This window comes from Orbicella faveolata, unplaced genomic scaffold, assembly GCF_042242905.1.
Source record: "Orbicella faveolata isolate gen_17 unplaced genomic scaffold, um_ofav_v1 contig_25, whole genome shotgun sequence".
Classification (NCBI taxonomy): domain Eukaryota; kingdom Metazoa; phylum Cnidaria; class Anthozoa; order Scleractinia; family Merulinidae; genus Orbicella; species Orbicella faveolata.
In genome coordinates, this window is record NW_028301553.1 from 23,930,255 (window position 1) to 23,950,042 (window position 19,788).

General features: G+C 38.1%; 2 protein-coding genes across 2 annotated transcripts in view; both read left to right on the forward strand.

Moving 5' to 3' along the window:
* Positions 1–486: 486 nt before the first annotated feature.
* The window catches only part of LOC110052976 (hemicentin-1-like), a gene marked incomplete at its 5' end in the record, with an annotated part of 49,611 nt that continues 30,309 nt past the window's right edge, over positions 487–19,788 (forward strand). The window contains 5 exons of the mRNA XM_089294650.1: positions 487–844; positions 1,071–1,343; positions 8,197–8,460; positions 9,264–9,578; positions 10,216–10,497. Coding sequence (XP_089150776.1) covers positions 487–844; positions 1,071–1,343; positions 8,197–8,460; positions 9,264–9,578; positions 10,216–10,497 — 1,492 coding nt within the window. The remainder of the gene's footprint in view (positions 845–1,070; positions 1,344–8,196; positions 8,461–9,263; positions 9,579–10,215; positions 10,498–19,788) is intronic.
* On the forward strand, positions 11,752–13,055 carry LOC149109558 (uncharacterized). The gene is made up of 3 exons (XM_089294435.1): positions 11,752–12,308; positions 12,557–12,595; positions 12,837–13,055. Exons 1-3 carry the CDS (start codon positions 12,193–12,195, stop codon positions 13,015–13,017), a joined length of 336 nt encoding a protein of 111 aa, XP_089150561.1. The 5' UTR covers positions 11,752–12,192; the 3' UTR covers positions 13,018–13,055.

The following is a 19,788-nucleotide window of genomic DNA, read 5'->3' on the forward strand; positions in this document are numbered from 1 at the left end:
AAGCCTGCAAAATCACACTTTGCTGATCACACTTCTTATCACATTTCTTGTGTGAATCACACATGACAAGTGTGATTAAAAGTGTAAGAAAGTGTGGTTTTAGGAATCACACTTTTGTCACACATTCAAAGTGTGATCACACAATTATTTTTGCATGGGCATGTACATGTACATTTTGAGAAGTGGAAAAAAATGGAGAAAGCTGTTCTTTTTCTCCAGTGTACAATCTCAGTTGGAAACCATCAACAAAAATAATACAACATCGCATACCCTTTTCAGTGTCGTTGCAACAACTCCACAGAAACAAGGGCGAATCATTTCCACTAATCAGAAGGTCTTAGGTGGTAAGCGAGTATGGGAGGAATGTTTCAAGGAAGATCTTTTGGTTATGATGATTGACTACTTTGATTATTATCCTTTTAATTTATGAGTGCACGCACACGATCACGTCATTCCTGTACAGTAGAACATCTTTGTTAACATTTTTTCTTTGTTGTTGCATGTGTAGACTGTCGACCAAGTTTTACCAGTTCACCTAACAATGGCAATCCAGTGTATCAATTGAAAGGGGAATCTGTGCCTTTGTCATGGTCGTACAATCTAGATGGAAAAGTCGTTAATGAGAGAGAATGGACATTTGATATCGACCAGAGGATTGCAACTGTACTGTCTTCTGGAGCAGTTAACATAGATCCAGCATATACGTCAAGAGTTCAAGTGTCAGGAAATATACTCAGGTTATTAAATATCCAGGAAAAGGACAGTGGAAAGTATGTATTTAGAGTTCAATTCACTACTTTTGATCCACGATGGATAATAGACCAGGCTGAACTAATTGTAGTTGGTAAGTTTCCATATCTTTACCCTTCCTTACATTTTTATATACGTACTGTCAGTGTGACTGAAAAACTTCAGATGTCTTTGAATTCGGTCAGGTTATGTTTTAGCCTGACTCAACCACTTTTGGGATTGAGGTTACAACAAACTTACAATACATGTAGTACCTACATGAACGTGTACCCTCTAACTAACCCAGACTGTTAATGAGATTTGATGTCCCCCTCATGTAGTTGAACCAAAGATTACACTTCAAGAATCAGGACCCATCACCATAGATGAAGGAAATACGAGAACTTTGTTATGTGTTGCCAGTGGTAACCCCAAGCCAGTGATCACATGGTATAGAGACAATGTAAAGGTTCAAGAGGATGCAGACAACTCTAACTACACAATAACATCAGCAAAGAAGAATGATGCAGGAAGATACAGATGTGTCGCTTCTGTTACTGCTCCTGGTTTGGGTGTTAGTACTGCAGAGTATCCAGTAAATGTGACAGTGAGATGTAAGTGAAGTTAGTTTTATACTTAGCTACATGTATATGTTGTACAAATGTAGGTCAAAATGAAATTCAGGTTAAAATGATTTTAACCTACATGCAGTTTGATTCTTAATTTCTTTTTTCTTCTAAATGAATAATTAGGGTTAAGGGACAGGATTTTCATTTAACCTGGATTTCATTTTGACCTACAACACATACATGTATACATGTACATATGTACATACGTTTGAAAATATAGAATGGCTTTAGCCAAACATGGTGAAATATAAAAATGTTCTCTGGCTAAAAGTATATAAGAAAACACAGGCCTCTGACGGTCTTTAACTGCAGTCTTCAATGTGCAAAATGGTACATGTACAATGTAGGGCGCTACAAATTCAAAAATATATAGCGATAAAAATACAATAGAGTAAAATACCATAGAATACAATAGAATATAAAATTATAGAAAAAACTTCAGATTTTTCATGAAAAAGAATGCTACATATATTGTCCTGGAAGTAGACAAGAGTTATTGTCTTCGTTGGGAGTTGACGAGGCATATAAATTAATATATATATGCCCTAGGAACGTGTGCATTTATAATACGTGTACAGTGAAATGTAGAACCTCCCTAACTGAAACTCAGCTTTCTTGAACTCCTTGCTCTTTTCCCTTGGATATGCATTTTCTGTCACGTACTTTGGCAATCTCGAACTCCCCACATCTCAAACTGCATGTGGTTTGTGTTTCCCTTGGAGTTCAACATAGTGAAGTTCAAATGTAGAATTTTGTAAGTTGTGTACGTACATACATATATGTACATCTTGGATTGGTTGTATTACTTTGTCTCCTACATTACTTTGTACTTTAGAAATAGTCGCATGTGGCAGTGCTTTAATGCCTTTAATAGCATTAGGCTCTTGGATTGTCCTATTGACTGGTTAATGTTATTTACATGTATTATAGTTCTTGTTTGATTGGCAAGGTGCAAAACTTTTTTGGACTTTGGTTTAATGGCAGATGATATGACAACTTTGAAATAGCTATCATAAGTCAGGTACAATACTTAAACTTTCTTTAGCAGGGAAATTTCTTGTTAGTAGGTAACTTAAATTTAACAGTGCAGTTGTGTAATTTTTCCATTAGGATTTTTGTCAGGCCAGAACCAAGGTTCATCAATGTAAAAATGTATTTGGCCCTGAAGCCTACTAAGTGCTTAGCCAAGGCAAAAAAGGAAATATTCAACCGCGATTAAACTAACCTCCGATTAGGCCTAGTCGTGGATTAAATTTCCTAATTGTGGGTTAGCTAATAGGGGGTTAGAAAACGGTTGTTCAAAAGGAGATTAATCTGTTGATTAACTAATCCACTATTAAGCATAAGGTGGATTATTTTAATTGATTATAATGTATTCTTACGCTATTTTATGTCATAGAATCGCGCGAAACTTCTGTTTTCAAATGGCTTCCTGGGGGAGTAGACCGCCCGTGAAACTGTGGCCTTGTTTACTCTGACTGTATTGCCGATAACTTGAAGAAAGATGCCACTAGCATAAAATCATAGTGCTAGCAGCACTTTTGGCCATTGGTTCAAGAGCATGGCCATGCTTTGTTTGTCTCTGTAAATCTGCCTCTATGAGGTTTGTGATGTATTCAATGGACGCTCTTCCTAATCTCTAATGAGTCCAAAGCTCTTCCCTGCTATAAGTGAGTATGTTATAGTTATATCTGTAACATTTGTCCAACGCGAGGGAGATGAAACAACAAGCCAGACATAAATTTTTTCTTCAAGTTTAATCGGCGGATTAGGGAGTTAATCCTCCTTCGGAGGTGTATTAAATTTAACCTGCCGATTAGAGTTTGATGAGCGCTAATCGGACTTTGGGCAATGCAGTCTAATCACAGATAAAATTTTAATCGTCGGTTAAGCAATTTCCCCGATTAGCGCTAATCGCGGTTTAGAACAACTGGGCCCAGGCTTTTATAGAGCACCTCCAAATGAACATCGAGTCCTTTCGCTAAGAACTTTGCATATTCTTTCATTTATGACAAAAAGAAACACTTGCTTCCGAGCATCTTTATCGATAGAGAAGCGTGGATTATGGCATCTAGGAATTGGGAAACGCTCTTGGTCTTCAGCTGTTACGTTTGGAAAATGCACTCGACTTAACATTGTTCACAAATTCATTCATTCATTTATTTGCATTTCTAATACCATTTTAATGAACTGCTCCTTCCCTTTGACGTACTCTTGTGTTCTTTGCGGAGGTCAATTAAAATTTCTTCTTCTGAGGTGAACGAGCGCTTCCTGTTCAGGGCATGGTTCAGGTGTGGACGTGAAGGTTCCTCGCAAACTTGACTGATATGGTATAGCCGTCACATAAGGAAACAACTAGAAATGCGCTCTAGTAATACAACTGTTTCAAACTGTTGTTACCACCCGCCATGTTCAGTAGAAGATTATGCACTTGTTTGTGCTGCAGTGAACAACATCTCACACTCAGACCGTGACGAATGACACATTTCACGACAAAGCCAATGCACGGCACTGATAAGAGACCACTAACCTGGGTTGGACCACACAGAAGGTAGTTTGAAATTCACCTCATTCGGCTAAAAAAACTATTGTTCTTCAATTAACTTCTATCAATGGTAACCGTTAACCCGGTTTAGGTTCAATGAACTGCCGAAAATAGTGCCCACTCACGATTTTTCGGTAACCTGGTTAATCGTAATTGATTAATTAGAAATAACCCGGTTAAGTCTCATAGTGCAGCCGCAGCCATTATATTATTCTAGACACAATGCTACTTGAATTCATTAATTTCTTCATATGTTGCTCACTGATTAAATAGACTTCATCGTGTTCTAAGTTTAATTATTTAACGTGCAACTAACTCCCAAATGTTTTTTCCTTCAATGAAATTTACTAGTTTGCCCTATCACTTCAGCGAAAAAATGATCTCGATTGATAAAATCCCCACAATTCTACAGGCGTTTAAAGATGTAATTTCTTGCCCCTTGACTGAGCTTAGTGGGATCCGGGTTGGGCTTCCTGTGACGTCATCGAAGGACATTGCTCAAAACACTCAAGAGATGTTTGACTGGGTTTCGAGCACTGTGAAAACATATTTGGGGTATTTGTGCTTCATATTTTATTAAAAATGGGCAAGACTGTTAAGTGAAAGAACTGTATCATCTAGCAATACAATTCAGATTCTAGCTACGATTAGCAGTGCTTTGATGTATCTATATTTTTTCGATTTCGAAGTGCAGGTTGCCAGTCGAACCTGCCACACTGCAAGTCACGATCGACAATTTGCCACCCCATTTGGCTAATCTACTAATCTACATACAACACTTCTTAAAGTACTCTTTCCGAACCCTTGATGGTTTATAACGTCGAGAGCACATTTTTCTATTAATTATTCAAAAACGTGGAAAAATTCGTCTTTTCGCTTTGTTATTGCTGACTGACCATATGTATACAAAGTCAATTAGTATGTACGAACATAAATATTGATTGTGAGTTTCACAAATTTGCACTTTTCATGTTAGTAATTAAGAATCCTTCAACCAGATCTTGAAAAAAGGTTCACCATGGTATCAGTTAAATGAATACATTTCTCCTTCACTGTTTTTTTGTTTCAAAAGTCTTTTTAGTGCAGAGTGCACTAATGGGATGGTTATGGGGGCTGCCTGCCGCTAAGGCACTATCTCGCTATGTCGTTATGGCGCTAAGGTGTAAACTTTAATGTTTGTTTAATTAATTAATTTCAATTAATTGATTAGTCCAGAGGCAAGGAAATGGTGGGGGTGGGGTGGGAAAGGTACATGTGTGCTCTACGTAAAACATGTTCCATCGCCGTCAGATAGGTGTGAACATCGCAAAGCTATATATTTGTTTCAGGCAACCCCTTGCTCTCCTTGTGGTACCATTCTCTTTTGAACAAAACTAATTTGCTCTAAATGCATGCATGGATTAGTTAACATTCGTGGTTTCTATATTAGTTGGAGGGTACATTGCATACGGAATCACGTACAAATGTTGAGTAGTTTTCCTTATTGTAGAAATCAACATTTAAGACGCATGCATTCTAGCATCGTTACTGTTATAACTATCTTTCAACGCGGTATTTTATATGTCATGTCATGTGACCAAGGAGGGCAGTTATTTTTCAGGTAGCGCCAATTGTCCCTTTTTATTACAAAAGTGAAACGTTACTGTTGCTGGGTAGCTTTTAGAATTACACACAGGTCGGTCCAACGAATATCATCTGCTGTTTTCAATCTACAATAGTGTGCTTGTCAGGGTTCAACTGTATTGCTTCTCTTTAGCGGCTTGTTGATTTCTTGCCTTAATTGTGTCTGTAAGAGAGACGAAAAAGTTCCCAAGTTAGTAGCTTTAATACTTTGCAAATTGTAAATTTGTAACAAAAGAAACCAGGAAAGTGCTCAAATATTGCTGCAGACTCGGTGGCACCTAATGAAAGTGCAAATTAATTTAATCAGTCTTTGAGGAGACTTATTCATATCAGCCAAGTAGCACTCTTTATCTTCAATACTTTTCGTTGAAACACTTCTCAGCCATCAATATCGTTGTGTGTTAATTTTGAATTGTTTTATTGTTAACAACAAAGGTGGCAACAGAAAATGAAAGTGGTATTTCATGACTCTGACAATTATATTAGTTCTTGTTCATTGGTGAAAATTTGCATTTTTAGTAAAACAACATCGTTTATGTTCCGTTTCTTCATCACTACATCAGATATTTAACTTTCTTTCATTTATTTCCAAAAAACAAGGACATCTTTCGTGTGTTTTGGAGAAAACAAGGATTTCATATTACATGCCTTTGTGAGGAAGACAAAAGTATCAAATTACAAAGTTGGCGTAAAGAGCTAAATTGTCATGTTTGCTGCGTCAACATATTATTATTGACTTTAAAATGAACGAAAATCAACGTAAAACACCAATAGTAATTTGTAATTAATTTTGGACCTTGAATGAAAATACAACCTTAAAACATACACACTGCTAAGGAGAAAAGCCCTAGCAGACTACCAAGGTAGACACAAACCGGAAGTGAACCGAGCAGGGGTGAGTACTTATGGGACTACCGTGCGAGAACTATCAATTGCGCTCTGCACTATCTGAGATTGTCTCACTAGTTTACGTATGCTAATAACCTGAGTGTTGCAATTCTGTCCAAAACTTTCTCCTCCCAGGTCTCCTTTATTAGCTTCCTTTGAGCGCCTCAATCTCCGTTGGCAAAGTCGAATCTAAATAGTTTGTTTTACTTTCCTCATATACTTATCAATGCTTGATTCGTTTTAAGTTGTAACTGAGATATATTTTGTTGCTCAAAGAACAAAACAATTGTGTATGCAGACGAGCAACTCAAGCGCGGATTGTTGGCCCTCATGCATGTGGTTGTATATGGAATCCACAAATACATAGCTAGTTCTGCAGTTCAAAACCTCACTTATCTCAATTGCTGTACTGTAGGACGTATGTGAGGTTGATTATTCATTTAGAAAGCTCTCTATTTCGAGGATGAAGAAAACTCTATGCGTATAATTTACCGTATAATTATCTCACCTACGGTAGTTTCCCATTATTTTGGTCAGGGACATCTGGGGCTCGTTTGAATTGAATAGTCAGATGACTCCCAGCTTATTTCAACGATTCTTGTCTTATCTACCTTGACAATATCGAGCTTCACACTAGAAGCTAGGGAAGAATGACCAGGCCATGAAAATCCTAGGTTTTTACAGAAGCGGCAAACCTGAGATCGAAGAACTGCTCAATGTCTGACTTCGCACAAGTCTGTACACTGCTTTTGGCTTTTTGTCGCTTCTGGACGGGTGTCCTTGGGACATAGGTATTGAATGAAGAGGATTGCTCTTTCCTAAGCATGCTGTACTGCGAATCCCTCCAAAAAAACACATCTTCCTTGTATTCTGCAACGATTTTGAATCACACTAGTGCATGTTTGCATACATTCTTCTTAGAGACAAAGCATTGTTGGCCCTTCGATGACGTCACAGGCCAACTTGCCCCATTCTTTGCTATTGCTTGGTCATGGCCACGGAAAGGGTTAATTTTACGGACTTCAAAAATTCATAGGAAATTAACGAAAATAGCTACAACGATAATTTTTTCGCAGTGGTAATCAGAAAAATGAGGAAATTTAAATAAGTGAAAAATTTGGGAGTTAGTTACACTTTAAATCAGGAGACCGTATTTTCTGGAAGAAGAAATAAGGGGTCCAGATGGGGGTCCAGAAGGGGGTCCAAATGGGGGTCCAGATGGGAGTCCAGATGGGGGTCCAGAAGGGGGTCCAGATGGGGGTCCAGATGGGGATCCAAATGGGGGTCCAGATGGGGGTCCAGATGGGGGTCCAAATGGGGGTCCACAAGGGGGACCAGAAGGAGTCCAGATGGGGTCCAAAGGGGGGTCCAGATTGAGGAGTCCACGTTTTAAACCGACCCAACATGGTGTGCCAACAAGATCCTTATGACGTAAAGCTACCAAAGACAATTTGGTGCTCAGTCATGATGTCCTATTATTACAAGTATGAAATTAATCACGACACAAAATTTTCAAAATTTCATTGGAGGATGTCAGATGACCGACTATTTCTCTAACATTGCACCAGTAACAGGCCACCAAACTTTAGTCATACAGTGGCTATGATAACACTTGGTATGTGCAAAGCTAACATGTTTAGAAGGTGGGGATCTGCTTTTAATGCTATATGTACTGTATCAATATGCAAAATACATTTATATACATTACAGTAATATAAACTGTATAGTTGTATCATGACATGACAATCTTAACAGTAATTTTGTTTCAACTGTATGTAACAGATAAGCCAACTGTCACAGAGTTCACAACTGGAACGCCAGGCAATACTGTAGTGGCGGGCACTACAGTGACTCTTACATGCAGTGCAAATGGGTATCCTGCACCAACATACACCATCAAGCGACAGAATACGTCAGTAGTAAGTAATGGAGGAAAATTTGAGATCACAAATGCACAGCTCAGTGAAGAGGCTAATACGTACAGCTGTGAGACACAAAATGCAGTAGGAAGTGGACCAACAGTGCAACTACGGATTACAGTATTAGGTAAGGACCAGGATTATTTGTTGAGAGTGATATTAAACAATCAACCAGTGTTGGGCATAATTTCAAATCAAATAATTTCTTTCATTCCCTCAGATGTGAAGTGGTATTGTGTTGACTTCAGAGGACGGGACGGGACTGGAGGGGAGGGGGGGGGGGGACTATAACTATGTCTATTTAGTATGTATTTACTTACTGGTGATTTACGAGGGCTACATATCGACCTGAAACATTTGTTACACACATACTATAACAATTTTGTTCTTGTTCAATTATTTGGAGTGAATAAGCACAGTTAAATTTTTTTCAACCTCTGACAAAATTGCACGAGTCTGAAGGGTGAGTCCAATGTGTAGTGTTTGAAAAATTTACAAGTGCTTAGTTATTTCAAATTACATCAGAATAAATGTGTGATATGCTTGAAAAATAGCTGTATTGGCATACTTTGGCTATACATAATTTATTTACTTACAAGGCTGTGTGCAGGACCCATCGTCAGAAATTTAAGAAAATATTGTGAAAACTTCTGATAATGTTGGAAAATCTTTGTGTGACTTTTGGCAATGTTAATTAATCAGAATTGTTCAGAGCATCTCCCTTAAGTCTTTGGCTATTTTCAGAAGACCTCACGAGAATTTCGACCTCCTTTTAAGTTCATCAGACAACTTTGCCATTGTGTTGCACTAGTGTTACACTTGAACTGCAGTGCTCGTAGCCAATCAGTCAAAATTAACTTTTCATGTACATTTATTTAGTGCTCTTCATTATAGTTATTGAAAGTTGTTTTTTTGCCTTGTTTGTTACAGTTGCTCCAATATTTTCCAGTCAACTGCCAGTAAATAAACAAACAAAGACCGAAAATGAAACTGTGAGCTACTCGTGCATAGCTGACGCTAAACCAGCGGCAACTATTTTGTGGCAATTGGATGGACAGAATCTCACCGAAACATCTCCTTACAACTACTCGGTTTCTGTCAAGCCAATTTTACAGTCTAAATTCTGGCAGACCCTGTCATACCTTACCTTCAATAGAGTAACCTGGAGGGAAAATGGAAAAATTTCATGTCTTGCTTATAATGAGGCTGGAGAAGAGAGTCAAACTACAGAGCTTGTAGTCCGCTGTAAGTATATCTAGACCAATTTTATAAGGTCATGCAGTGTCTACATTTTTGTGGAGAACTTCATGCTGTCAATGTGTAGTTCCAGAAAACATCAATACCTCCCTCACGAAAGGGATTTTCTCTAACCCCCCTCCCAACCGTCTGGAAATTCCAGTCCCTTTTGTGGGGGGAGCATGGATGTTTTCTGGAAAATTCTTCACAATTTGAAAGTGATTGAATGTAAAAAATTCTGAAGACAGGCAAAGCAAGACTGCAAGCTAAGACAAAGCCTAATTTGGCACTCAGAAGAACGTTTTGAATTCAGCTTTTTTCAAATCCCACCGGACTGTGGTCATATTACTTTCTGGTTGACCTGTTAATTGCATCATGTGCAGAACTGTCAAATTACTTGTTCAATTAACTTAGACAGGTTGCAGACTTAACAGATAATTGTGGATGGGCTTGTACTGTGTATGAGATTTTGGGTTAACTATAAAATTAATGTTGTACAGTGTATTGCTAACTGGAAGTGGTGGGGAAAAAGGTATATTAGTTTATTTGGATGTTTGTGTTGTTCCATTTTCTCAGAATTTAGCATTCTCCTTTCTGCTCCAAACAAATGAGTTGAAAAATGTTGGTTGTATATTTTTGCCTTCAGATCGACCGGTTGCTCAGTCCTCTGCTGATCAACCTAAAAACCTCACCCTGGATGAAGGGGCGATTGCACGGTTCACTTGTAAAACAATTGGAAATCCACCCACAGAAACACTTAAGTGGCAGTTTAATGGTAAGGACATTCCAGGGGAGAGTTGCAGTGGATGCTCAATCACAACCTTTGTAAAGACATCAGTGACTCTATCAGATGTGGGATGGTATTCCTGTACTGGAACTAACAGTTTAGGAGAAGGACCTCCTGCTAGAGCGCAGTTATTGATAAAGCGTAAGTGATCATATGCCATTCCCCAGTCAGCAGTTGAATGGTGACTACCAATATAAAACTTTGAAAAAAGAATATAGTATACACTGGCGGATAAGCAGCACCTCTTTACTCAAAATTTTCCTACCAAATTGGAAATGTGGCTAATCTGTGAGAACATCTAGACTACATGCTGTAAATTGGCATAAATTAACACTTTCCATCGAAAGTAAGTCTGTATAGCAAACTAGTAACTTAAACTTCGTAACACAATACCAGAGTATGTGTTGATCATTAGGTAAATTCTAAGTTTGGCGGCTTACGCGGGTTTACGTTCAATGAATCAATGAATGTAAGCTTATTTACAAGACGTAAAACATCTTTCTTAAGACTGTACTTTTGATTTATTTTGATGTCTTTCCAAAAACTTTTTTTCCAAAATTTGCGTTCCCAAACTTGAGATGCAGCTTACAGTCTGTATCTACCAGTGTGGCTTATCCAGTTGTGTTTACAGTAAGTACTGTCTAGGAGAAGTAGAAAGTACATGTAAGTCATAATTCAAATTGGAAACTATAATGACTGACTTGGATTTAAGGGAGCCTTAAAGAATTGAGGCATAATTTTAAACTGCGGCCTGTAGTGACAGGCTTCAATCCAAGAAATCCTTAAAAATGCAAAAGGTTTTCAAAAGAACTGTCTGTCAATTTATAGACAGTGTCTATCTGACCATTTAGATTTTTTTTATACTGCTACTTGTAAGACCCATGCACAAGTTAGTCTGCTGGCAGCCAGTGTTTTTCTCTACGGGTCACTAGGACGAGTGTTTAGTCATCGCGAACTAAGGGCAGTATGGCAGTGGCCGAGTGGGGAAGAAGGCGGGACAAGGACGGTATGGCCGAGTAAGGATGAAGGCGAGACGAGAAAAAAATGTCTGCAGACTTTCTGGATACTCATTTTAGCTTTTTCAAACCCTCCGTCAGCCCAGCAACGGAGTGCCTGATTGGTTAATATGTGCTCGATGACAGATAAATGATAGAAGGGTAAACAAAGTGTCACAAGTTTCGTGCGAAGCATAACAAAGAGTCTCGCGCGATGCAATGGCACATCACCCCGATTATCAATGCAATACACCAACACTGCGCTAAAATGCACTGCGCATGAGTACAAATTTTAGCTTCCAGTGAATTATGCATTTCCGGTTATGTATTAAAATCCAGTGTAAACAAGATAAAAGCCCGTACCGTGAAGTTTGATGACGAAAAGTGAGAGTTAGAAAAAGAAAGTAGGGGAAAGGTCTGTCTCGTTGAAAAGTTTATTTTTCATTTAAGTTTCAAGCGCTTGCACCAAGGGGTTTGGTGTCTGCACCAACAACAAAATATGAGAGAATTTCAGGTGCGTTCGCACTCGGCAAGAGGAATCTTTTTATGAAGTTCTCCTTGTTGCGTTGGTTTGGTTGTGTGGTTCCTTCGCACAAAAATGTGGCAAAGCCAACAAAAGCAGCCATAAATGTGCTGGCAAAAAAATGTCTTCTGTCTGAAGATTTAGCTAGAGCTGCTAAACTCCAAGTGGGCTCAACAGTTTGCCGAGTCCGTTGGTACGAAATACAGAAGAGCAACAACAGGTGCTCAGTTCGTAGAGAAAACCATCTGTGAGGCTTCAGGAAACCGCAAATTCCTGCAAGACTTTTTGCTGTCCTGGATGCCATAGGAACAACATGTCATGGGTACAAGCCAGGTACAAGGTGGTGCTACAAATGCTGTACCAGAGTGGACGAAGAAACAAGGTTTACCTCGCAACCTGACAGCAAGCTGCCAGTGTTACGAACTACTGATCAGGTCAGTTAATTAGACATCGGTTAATTATAATTGACATGCAGGTTCGCACTGCCTTGGATTGCTGCAAGGATTTTCGGAATCTCCTTACCAGGAAATTATTTGAAATTGAGGAAAAGGAAAGCATACTCTTTCAAAGATTTTTGTTGCAACACTAAACAAGTTGTAAAATACCCAAAAATTCATTTTATATTTAATTATATTTCGTGTTAAATGATCCCAAGTCATACACATGTATAGTTCTCCACTAGGATGGAAATAAACAGACCTCAGATGACAAACTTCAAAAGGTACTTATAAAAAACGGTCATGTAGCAAAATGCCAAAAAAGTCTGTTAAATTAATTATTGCATGTTTCTTAACTAGAACAGCAGACACAGCTTTACCCAAAATAAATGTCAGTTCTATTAAAAATATAACGAAGTAAGATTACAAGACGTTTTACCTTTCTTCACATTTAACCCCTTGAAATGTAAGGACATAAAAGTGGTTCCAGTGAACTAACTTGCAATAATATCATTCCCTTTATAGATCTCAGAAAACAAACACTATTCAAAGAGAAGAGGGATTATTTATCCAGCAACATGGGGCATCCAGAGATGTTATCAATTCTGGAAGAATTTTGTGTTTCAGCAGCAAGCCCAAGGGATGTGGATGGTTGAAAAAGCAGGCTAAAAAAGCAGGCTTTTCAGGGAGCGGCCAATGTTTGTAAACCTTCGGAATTCAAATGCACTTCAAGTGAGTTTAAAGTGCGGTAGTTTAAAATCTGAAAGCTGTAACTTTAAAATACTGTAAATTAAAAACTTGTCCAGTTAGTTGAACAGTCTTTTGTGTATGTATGGACAGGCTAGCAAAACAGTGGAGCATGAAGGAAACTTGTTATTGTCACATAGAAAATCTTATTAGTCACTGAAATGATTTTAAATATTAATAAATTTATTGTTTCAAATGAGTGAGTTACTACACAGTACTGTAATGGTGTTCTGGCTCTTATTACTGGCAATGTACAACTTGAAGACTCCTTTGACCTATCCATCCTGAATGAAAATCCAATGGTACCTCAAATTTCTCTGGCATTTTATTTAGAACGGCTCACCAAAAAAGTCAATCTTGCTGTTGTTGTAATCATGAATGAATGGCATGACCATCAGCCTGGTTCGACAAGAAACAACAACATAATAGTCATGGAGGGCCACTTACATGGTTAACTTGATGTCATGGCTAGCATAATCAGTGTTGATAAAGTAGAGGAACTACTTACATTGTATTTCTGTTAAACAGCAATTGTCTTCTCACTTTAATATTTACTACTCATTTTTGTGAAACAGCAGTTGTCTCCACTTTAATATTTGCTCCCTCACTTTTTGTAAATTATTATAGGGGTAGTATCATGGCTGACACATCCACATACATTTTAGCTTCAAAACCTTAGATAAGATGTTTATACTCTGAACCCTTCACATGTAATAATTACATTTATATCATAGCATGTGCGCTAGTCCTACCTAATTCCTATTTAGCCATCATAAATGAAATCTCTATATACAGAAGGTTATGCGTATATAACATGATGTCTGCAGTTTCAATTTAGCTGCAACATTTCTGTCAAGTTTAGTGCAAGTTCCTTTTGTTTAAGTTTCGGCAATGTGAAGATTATTCTGAACAATCCAAACTCTGCTTTGAACCTTTGACTTTTGCCAAGCTAAGATGTTTACTTAAACGTGAGTATTTAGACTTCGTTTGTCTACATTTTCATCGAGTTTTTTTGACTTTGTTTTCTTACATTTTCATTATAATTAATTCAAAGACTGAAGCGAACTTTTCATTGACAATTTTAGAAACCAGGTTAAGTGTTTTTGTTCAACCATTGCTCAACTGACTGTGGCGTGTTAGGATCCTAATGACCTTTGTTTTCCTGCAAGTACACTGTGAGAACTTTGTAGTCAATCGCAAGTAAAACAGTGTTTTAGCGGCCAATATGTTGTCGCCATATATGTTATAAAAGAATTGGTTCATGCTTTTAGCTGTGTGTATATTGAGTTATGGATGCATGTGGGAAATTTAGAGAGCACTCAAGAAGCTACAGTTGCTCTCAGCTATCATCTCGAGCAACGCTTGTGCTTCTTTTGTGCTCTCCAAACTTCTCACATACATCCATAACTTGATACGCGCATGTTAAGTATGAACCAATTCTTTAGTAAAGGGTTGAGAGTATAAAAATCTTATCTAAGGTTTTGAAGCAAAAAATGTGTTGTTTTTTGCAATCCACTCTGGGAAAGGATGATGCCATATTACCTGAGTGATCTTGGATTTTTGATCCAGATCCAGAATCTCAAAGGGCTCTAGTCAACCACACCTTTGTTTTGGTTTACATGTAAAAGTTTGGCTATGATACTTTATTCATGGCATGTTGAAATGAAGGAAATCTGTGCGAAACTACTAAAGATAATTATCACACCTTCAGGAACACAACTTATATTAAAGCAATAAGATTCCATTTGCCATGCAATATCAATCATTTTGATGACATTGAAAATGGCAGACTCTGTGTAAATAAGTTTTCACTATTTAACAAATAAAGAAGCCTAAGCTGTGTATTACACTGTGATAAAACGTGACGGGCATTTGAGAACACAAGGGAAATGTAGAAAACACGAGCTGCAGGGGAGTGTTTTCTACATATCTTGAGTGTTCTCGAATGATATGGAGGTAATGTGGCCAAAAATAATAAGACACACTTTTTCTATGTTTTATACTCTGATAAAACATGGGTTTGTGACCAATCAGAGCCAGCGCAGGGTCCTATCTACATTATAAACTCAATAAAATATGGGGTTTTGACCAATCACAGTGCACACAGGGTCCTATCTATATTATAATAAGTACTAGAAATTGAGAACCATGCTGTCGGAGAGAACTTCGTAATATGAAAGCTTATTAAAGTGGAGTGGTCAGTTCAGTATTTTCAGCATATATTTTGGTAATTAAGCTTAAGATAGCACGTCTCACGTAGTAAAGTAAAGTTTAAGTAACATCTCTTATGTATTATGAAGTTATTAAGTCTAGAGAGCTTAAATTAAGCGACTAAAGCTAAAGTTTAAGTTGATTTTGGACCCAAATAAATAATTTATTGTGCACTGTAGCTGGCCAAACATTTTTAAAATTAACTTATTGTTTGCAAAACATGAAATAAAAACTTCAAGAAGTAAGAAATTCTGAAAGTAAAATTGAAATTTATTTCCAAACCGAAAATTTGTATTTTCATGCCGGTGCTTGACTCTTACACGTAGTTCGAGTTTTAAGTGAGCTTCTCAGCTCTACAAGTTGAAATCATGAGGTCACTTTCATTATGAAATTTGTGATATTATAAGCTAAATAAAATAGATAAACGACAAATAGACTTTCGGGTCTCCTCTTCACTATAAAAAATAATTTAACGGATTTAATCTTGTAGTAGTTCAAGCAACGAATTGAAACAAACAGGCATAAATCAACAACACGAACTGACAAAAGGCTTACTAATCAGTAATGGCGGCCACTGCGGAGCATTTCCTAAAAGATCCAACGAACATTTCTAGTACCAGTAACTGCAACAAGTTATTGTCTACATACCTTTTTTTTGTGGTCCTTTTTTTCTGTCATCTGTGGCTGCTGATTCACAACAACAAGCTTGAACACCGCAAGGCGAACAAAACAATAATCTGAGCAACTGAACATGTGCAAACCGGAAATGCCGAAGTTGACGCATGCGCATACGTTTTGCCGCGGTGTTCAATACACCGATTCAGGCTATTACCCGAAGTTGCATGAAAGTGAGGCCTAAGGGCCTTCGAAAAGGTGCCAATCTCAACACATATGGCGGACCAAAGGGACAGAAATAAAATCTGTCACAAATGCTGCGCTGCAGTGCTATGTAAAAATCGTTTTCATAATCGGAAGGACCTCATTTTCCACGCTTTTCCATGCCACCAAAGTCAGGGAAAAATATGGATGGTAAGGATGAAATGTAGCAACAAAAAATTCACTTCTAATACATCACTCTTCTGCTGTTCTGAACATTTCACTTCGAACGATTATAAAAAATCTTTAACTGACAGTAGACATGATCTTGTTAGGAATGCAGTTCCTTCTATTTTTCCTTGGACGGCCGGTGGATCATGACAAAGGGAGTGAGGGATCCAAAAGAGCAAATGTTCGTGACGGTGAAAAACATGGACTATCAGTTGCTGGCCCATTGGAAATGAAGCATCTTCAGATGCAGTGCATTCTACTTCAGAGAACACCCATAGAGAAAAAGAGTCAGAAAACAAACCGCAAGAGAGAGAGACTTACTTGTCGCGATTTGTAAACTCACTGAAAAGTTATCTCTTTCAAAATTCTCCCTAGAACGTTTTAGCTCCAATGATGACGATGTATTTTTCTACACAGGATTTGAGTCTTACGAAGCCTTGATAGCATTCTGGAACTTTGTGAAACCGAGTGCTGAGTCGCTACTTAGTTGAAACCAGGTACGATTCAAAGTAAATGGAGACTTTCCAGACACCGCATTTGCTTTCTTACAAGGTCAGAAGAAAGAACAACAACGAAAACGAGAAATACAACAAATTGGTCAGGTTGTGGCTGTTTCTGACAAGGGTTGGACGTGGATTATTTGAGTGTGACTTGGTGCATAGATTCAACGTGTCTCTAGGCACTGTGTCTGATATTGTTATCACTTGGGCAAACTACCATACTACTGTTGGGTAGTCTGCCTGTATGGCCTTCAAAAGAGAAGGTAAAGCAGCACTTACCAGAATCATTTAAGGGAAGATATGAAAATGTAGAGGAATTCTTGATTGCACTGAACTGAAATGTGAATTACCCAAGGATTGTCAGAAGCACTCAGAAATGTATTCTGACTACAAGTCGCTTGACACCTTTGAGGGGCTGGTTTGCATTTCACCAAGTGGCTGGACTGCCTTTGTGAGCCAATTACATCCAGCAAGGATAAGTGACAAAAAAATCATACAAAGAAGTGATTTTTCTCAATTCATTGAAAAAGGAGATCAATATCTTGCTGAAAAAGGCTTTGAAATCTATGAACTGATTGCCCTTAGAGGGGGGAGTCTGTATATTCCTCCAAAGAGATTTTCTGCATCTGACCAGTTTATTGAAGGCCAATGTTTTGAAACAATGAGCATAGCCAATGTAAGAATACATGCTGAAAGAGGAATAAAGTGGATAAAGGCTTGGAATGTTTTCAATCAAGTTCTGCCTCTCCAGCTTTGGCTCCATAAATCAGATCTGGACTGTGTGCATTGTTAGTCAACTTTCAAAATCCAATCATTTCTATTTGAAATAACTATTTAACACCCTTTAGTACTTCTAGTTTGTGCAGAATTTTGTATTTGAAGAACACTTAAACACAACATCAAGCTAAAAGCATTCAAATCCTCAGACAATAGCACAGTAGTTTTATAGTGCTGCAAGTTTCTTTAAGAACTCACTTTGAGGCTTGCTTTTTCTCATGTTAAGTTTTGATTTTTGCTGACAGTGCTCAGCTCTAGTCATTGGAGTTTCTTGTCTTTAATATATTTCTGATGAACGGTAAGTAATCTTGGTTCTATTTCATCTTGCCATCTTGATGAGAATGTGACCTTTAGAACCAAAATGGAAAATCTTAAGTTAGTAAAAATAACAAAATCAGTCAATGGAAGCTTAGTGATTTCCATCTGCATCTGGGACTGAAACCGGTATTTGTGTTTTTCTTTCACTTCACCACCTGTTTCTTTTTGATGATCCTTGATGGCAACCTCTGGTGAAACATCCTGCTTTGACTCGAGGCATTTTATTTGGACATTTCTTATCTCAGTATTACCATATTGGTAGTGAACTGTTGCAATTACTGTCTATATCCACAATTAGGCTAACTTTTTGAATTGTGACTGCTTTTACATCTGGCAATGTTAACAGGTGCTCTTTGTTCAAAGTTGCTACAACTGGCTCATTTTCAATACCATATATCATACCTTTACTTTTATAATTAAGGCCTTCAGCTTGTAAATAGCTCGCATTCTTGAGAGGTTTCCCTTTTGTTGTTATTATTTTAATGAGGCTTTCTGGTATCTTTGACCTTTGGCTGTTAATATGAGAATAGACATCTTAACAGATACTAGCAGTTATCCTATTTTGGTTTTGTTCAAACCAAACAGGATTGACTGATTGCCCTCTCTTTGCATTGTCAATCTGCTTTTGCTCATCTGTAAGTGTTTCAACAAATGTTTCAAATTATGTTGACTCTTGTTGAACTTGTGTGAGGGGCAAATTATCTGTTGATTGCAACCTTTCTTGTACTTGGGAGCAGTCTTGGGAAACTGGTTCTCCATTACAAGGGGATATTTGAAGATCAGGAATATCTGCCATATGTGATTCCCCTTGTACCAGAGAGGAGGGATTAGATGTCCCATCGTTTGATTGTGCCTGTAGTAGTAGGTGGTGGGTCGAATAGATACCGGCACGGCTACCTCGCCGGCTCGGCAGCCTCCCCGTCTTGGTATCCGTGCCAGTATCTATTCGACCCACCAAGGTCGACAAACACTTTAGCAGCCTCACCGGCCTGCAAAAATTTCTATTGGAACATTTGCGGTTACCCATTATCACCTAAAGAATGTTGGCTGAATCAGAAAACCCTATTGGACCGACTAACCAATTAGTCTTCGTCATAAGAAGAGACATCCGCAGTTGTTTCTTCAAAGGCTTGTGAAATGGCAAGCTGCTTCCCTGTGGGCCTCCAGATTGTGAGATTCCCTCAGGCGCCCGCGCGTGCGAACCATTCATCAAGGCCTACACCAACGGTTACATCTTACAATGCTTGTGTGACTGCAAGAATGGTAAACCATTATTATGAATATATACCAAAAACAAAATTTGACCTGGACAAAAGGGCTCAAAATTTGCCAGTATCTATTCAATCCACCACCTACTACTGTCACACGCCCTGGCAAAAATTATCTATTTGAACATTTGCGGGTACTTTTTATACACAAAAAGCATGGCTGAATCAGATGAGCTGACTCCCCGGGAAAAGAAACATTTTTGCAACAAGGAGGGTGGCAAATATATCGCAGTCGACGGTAAGTCATTAAAAAATCAACAAGTGTGTGGTCTTTTCATGATTACCCTTGTGAAGCGTGTGGTAAAACATTCAAGCAATGTCACACACTTCACACCCACAGAAAATACCACTGTAAAAGGTTGGAAACAGAAAAAATAGCAAAAGAAGAATGTCCAAAGTGTGGCAAAATGGTGCACAAAACGATGATTGGCCAACACAGAAAAAAACCGGTGCCCAAAACCAAGAAGAAATCAAGTAAACATTCAAGCCCTACCTGTATATATTAAAAAAAAGAAAAAAAAAAAAAAAAACATGGCTCGCGGCAGAAAAGGGCCGGTTGGTCGAAGCCAAAAGAAGCCAAAACTTCGCAAAGACAAACAAAGAAGAGGA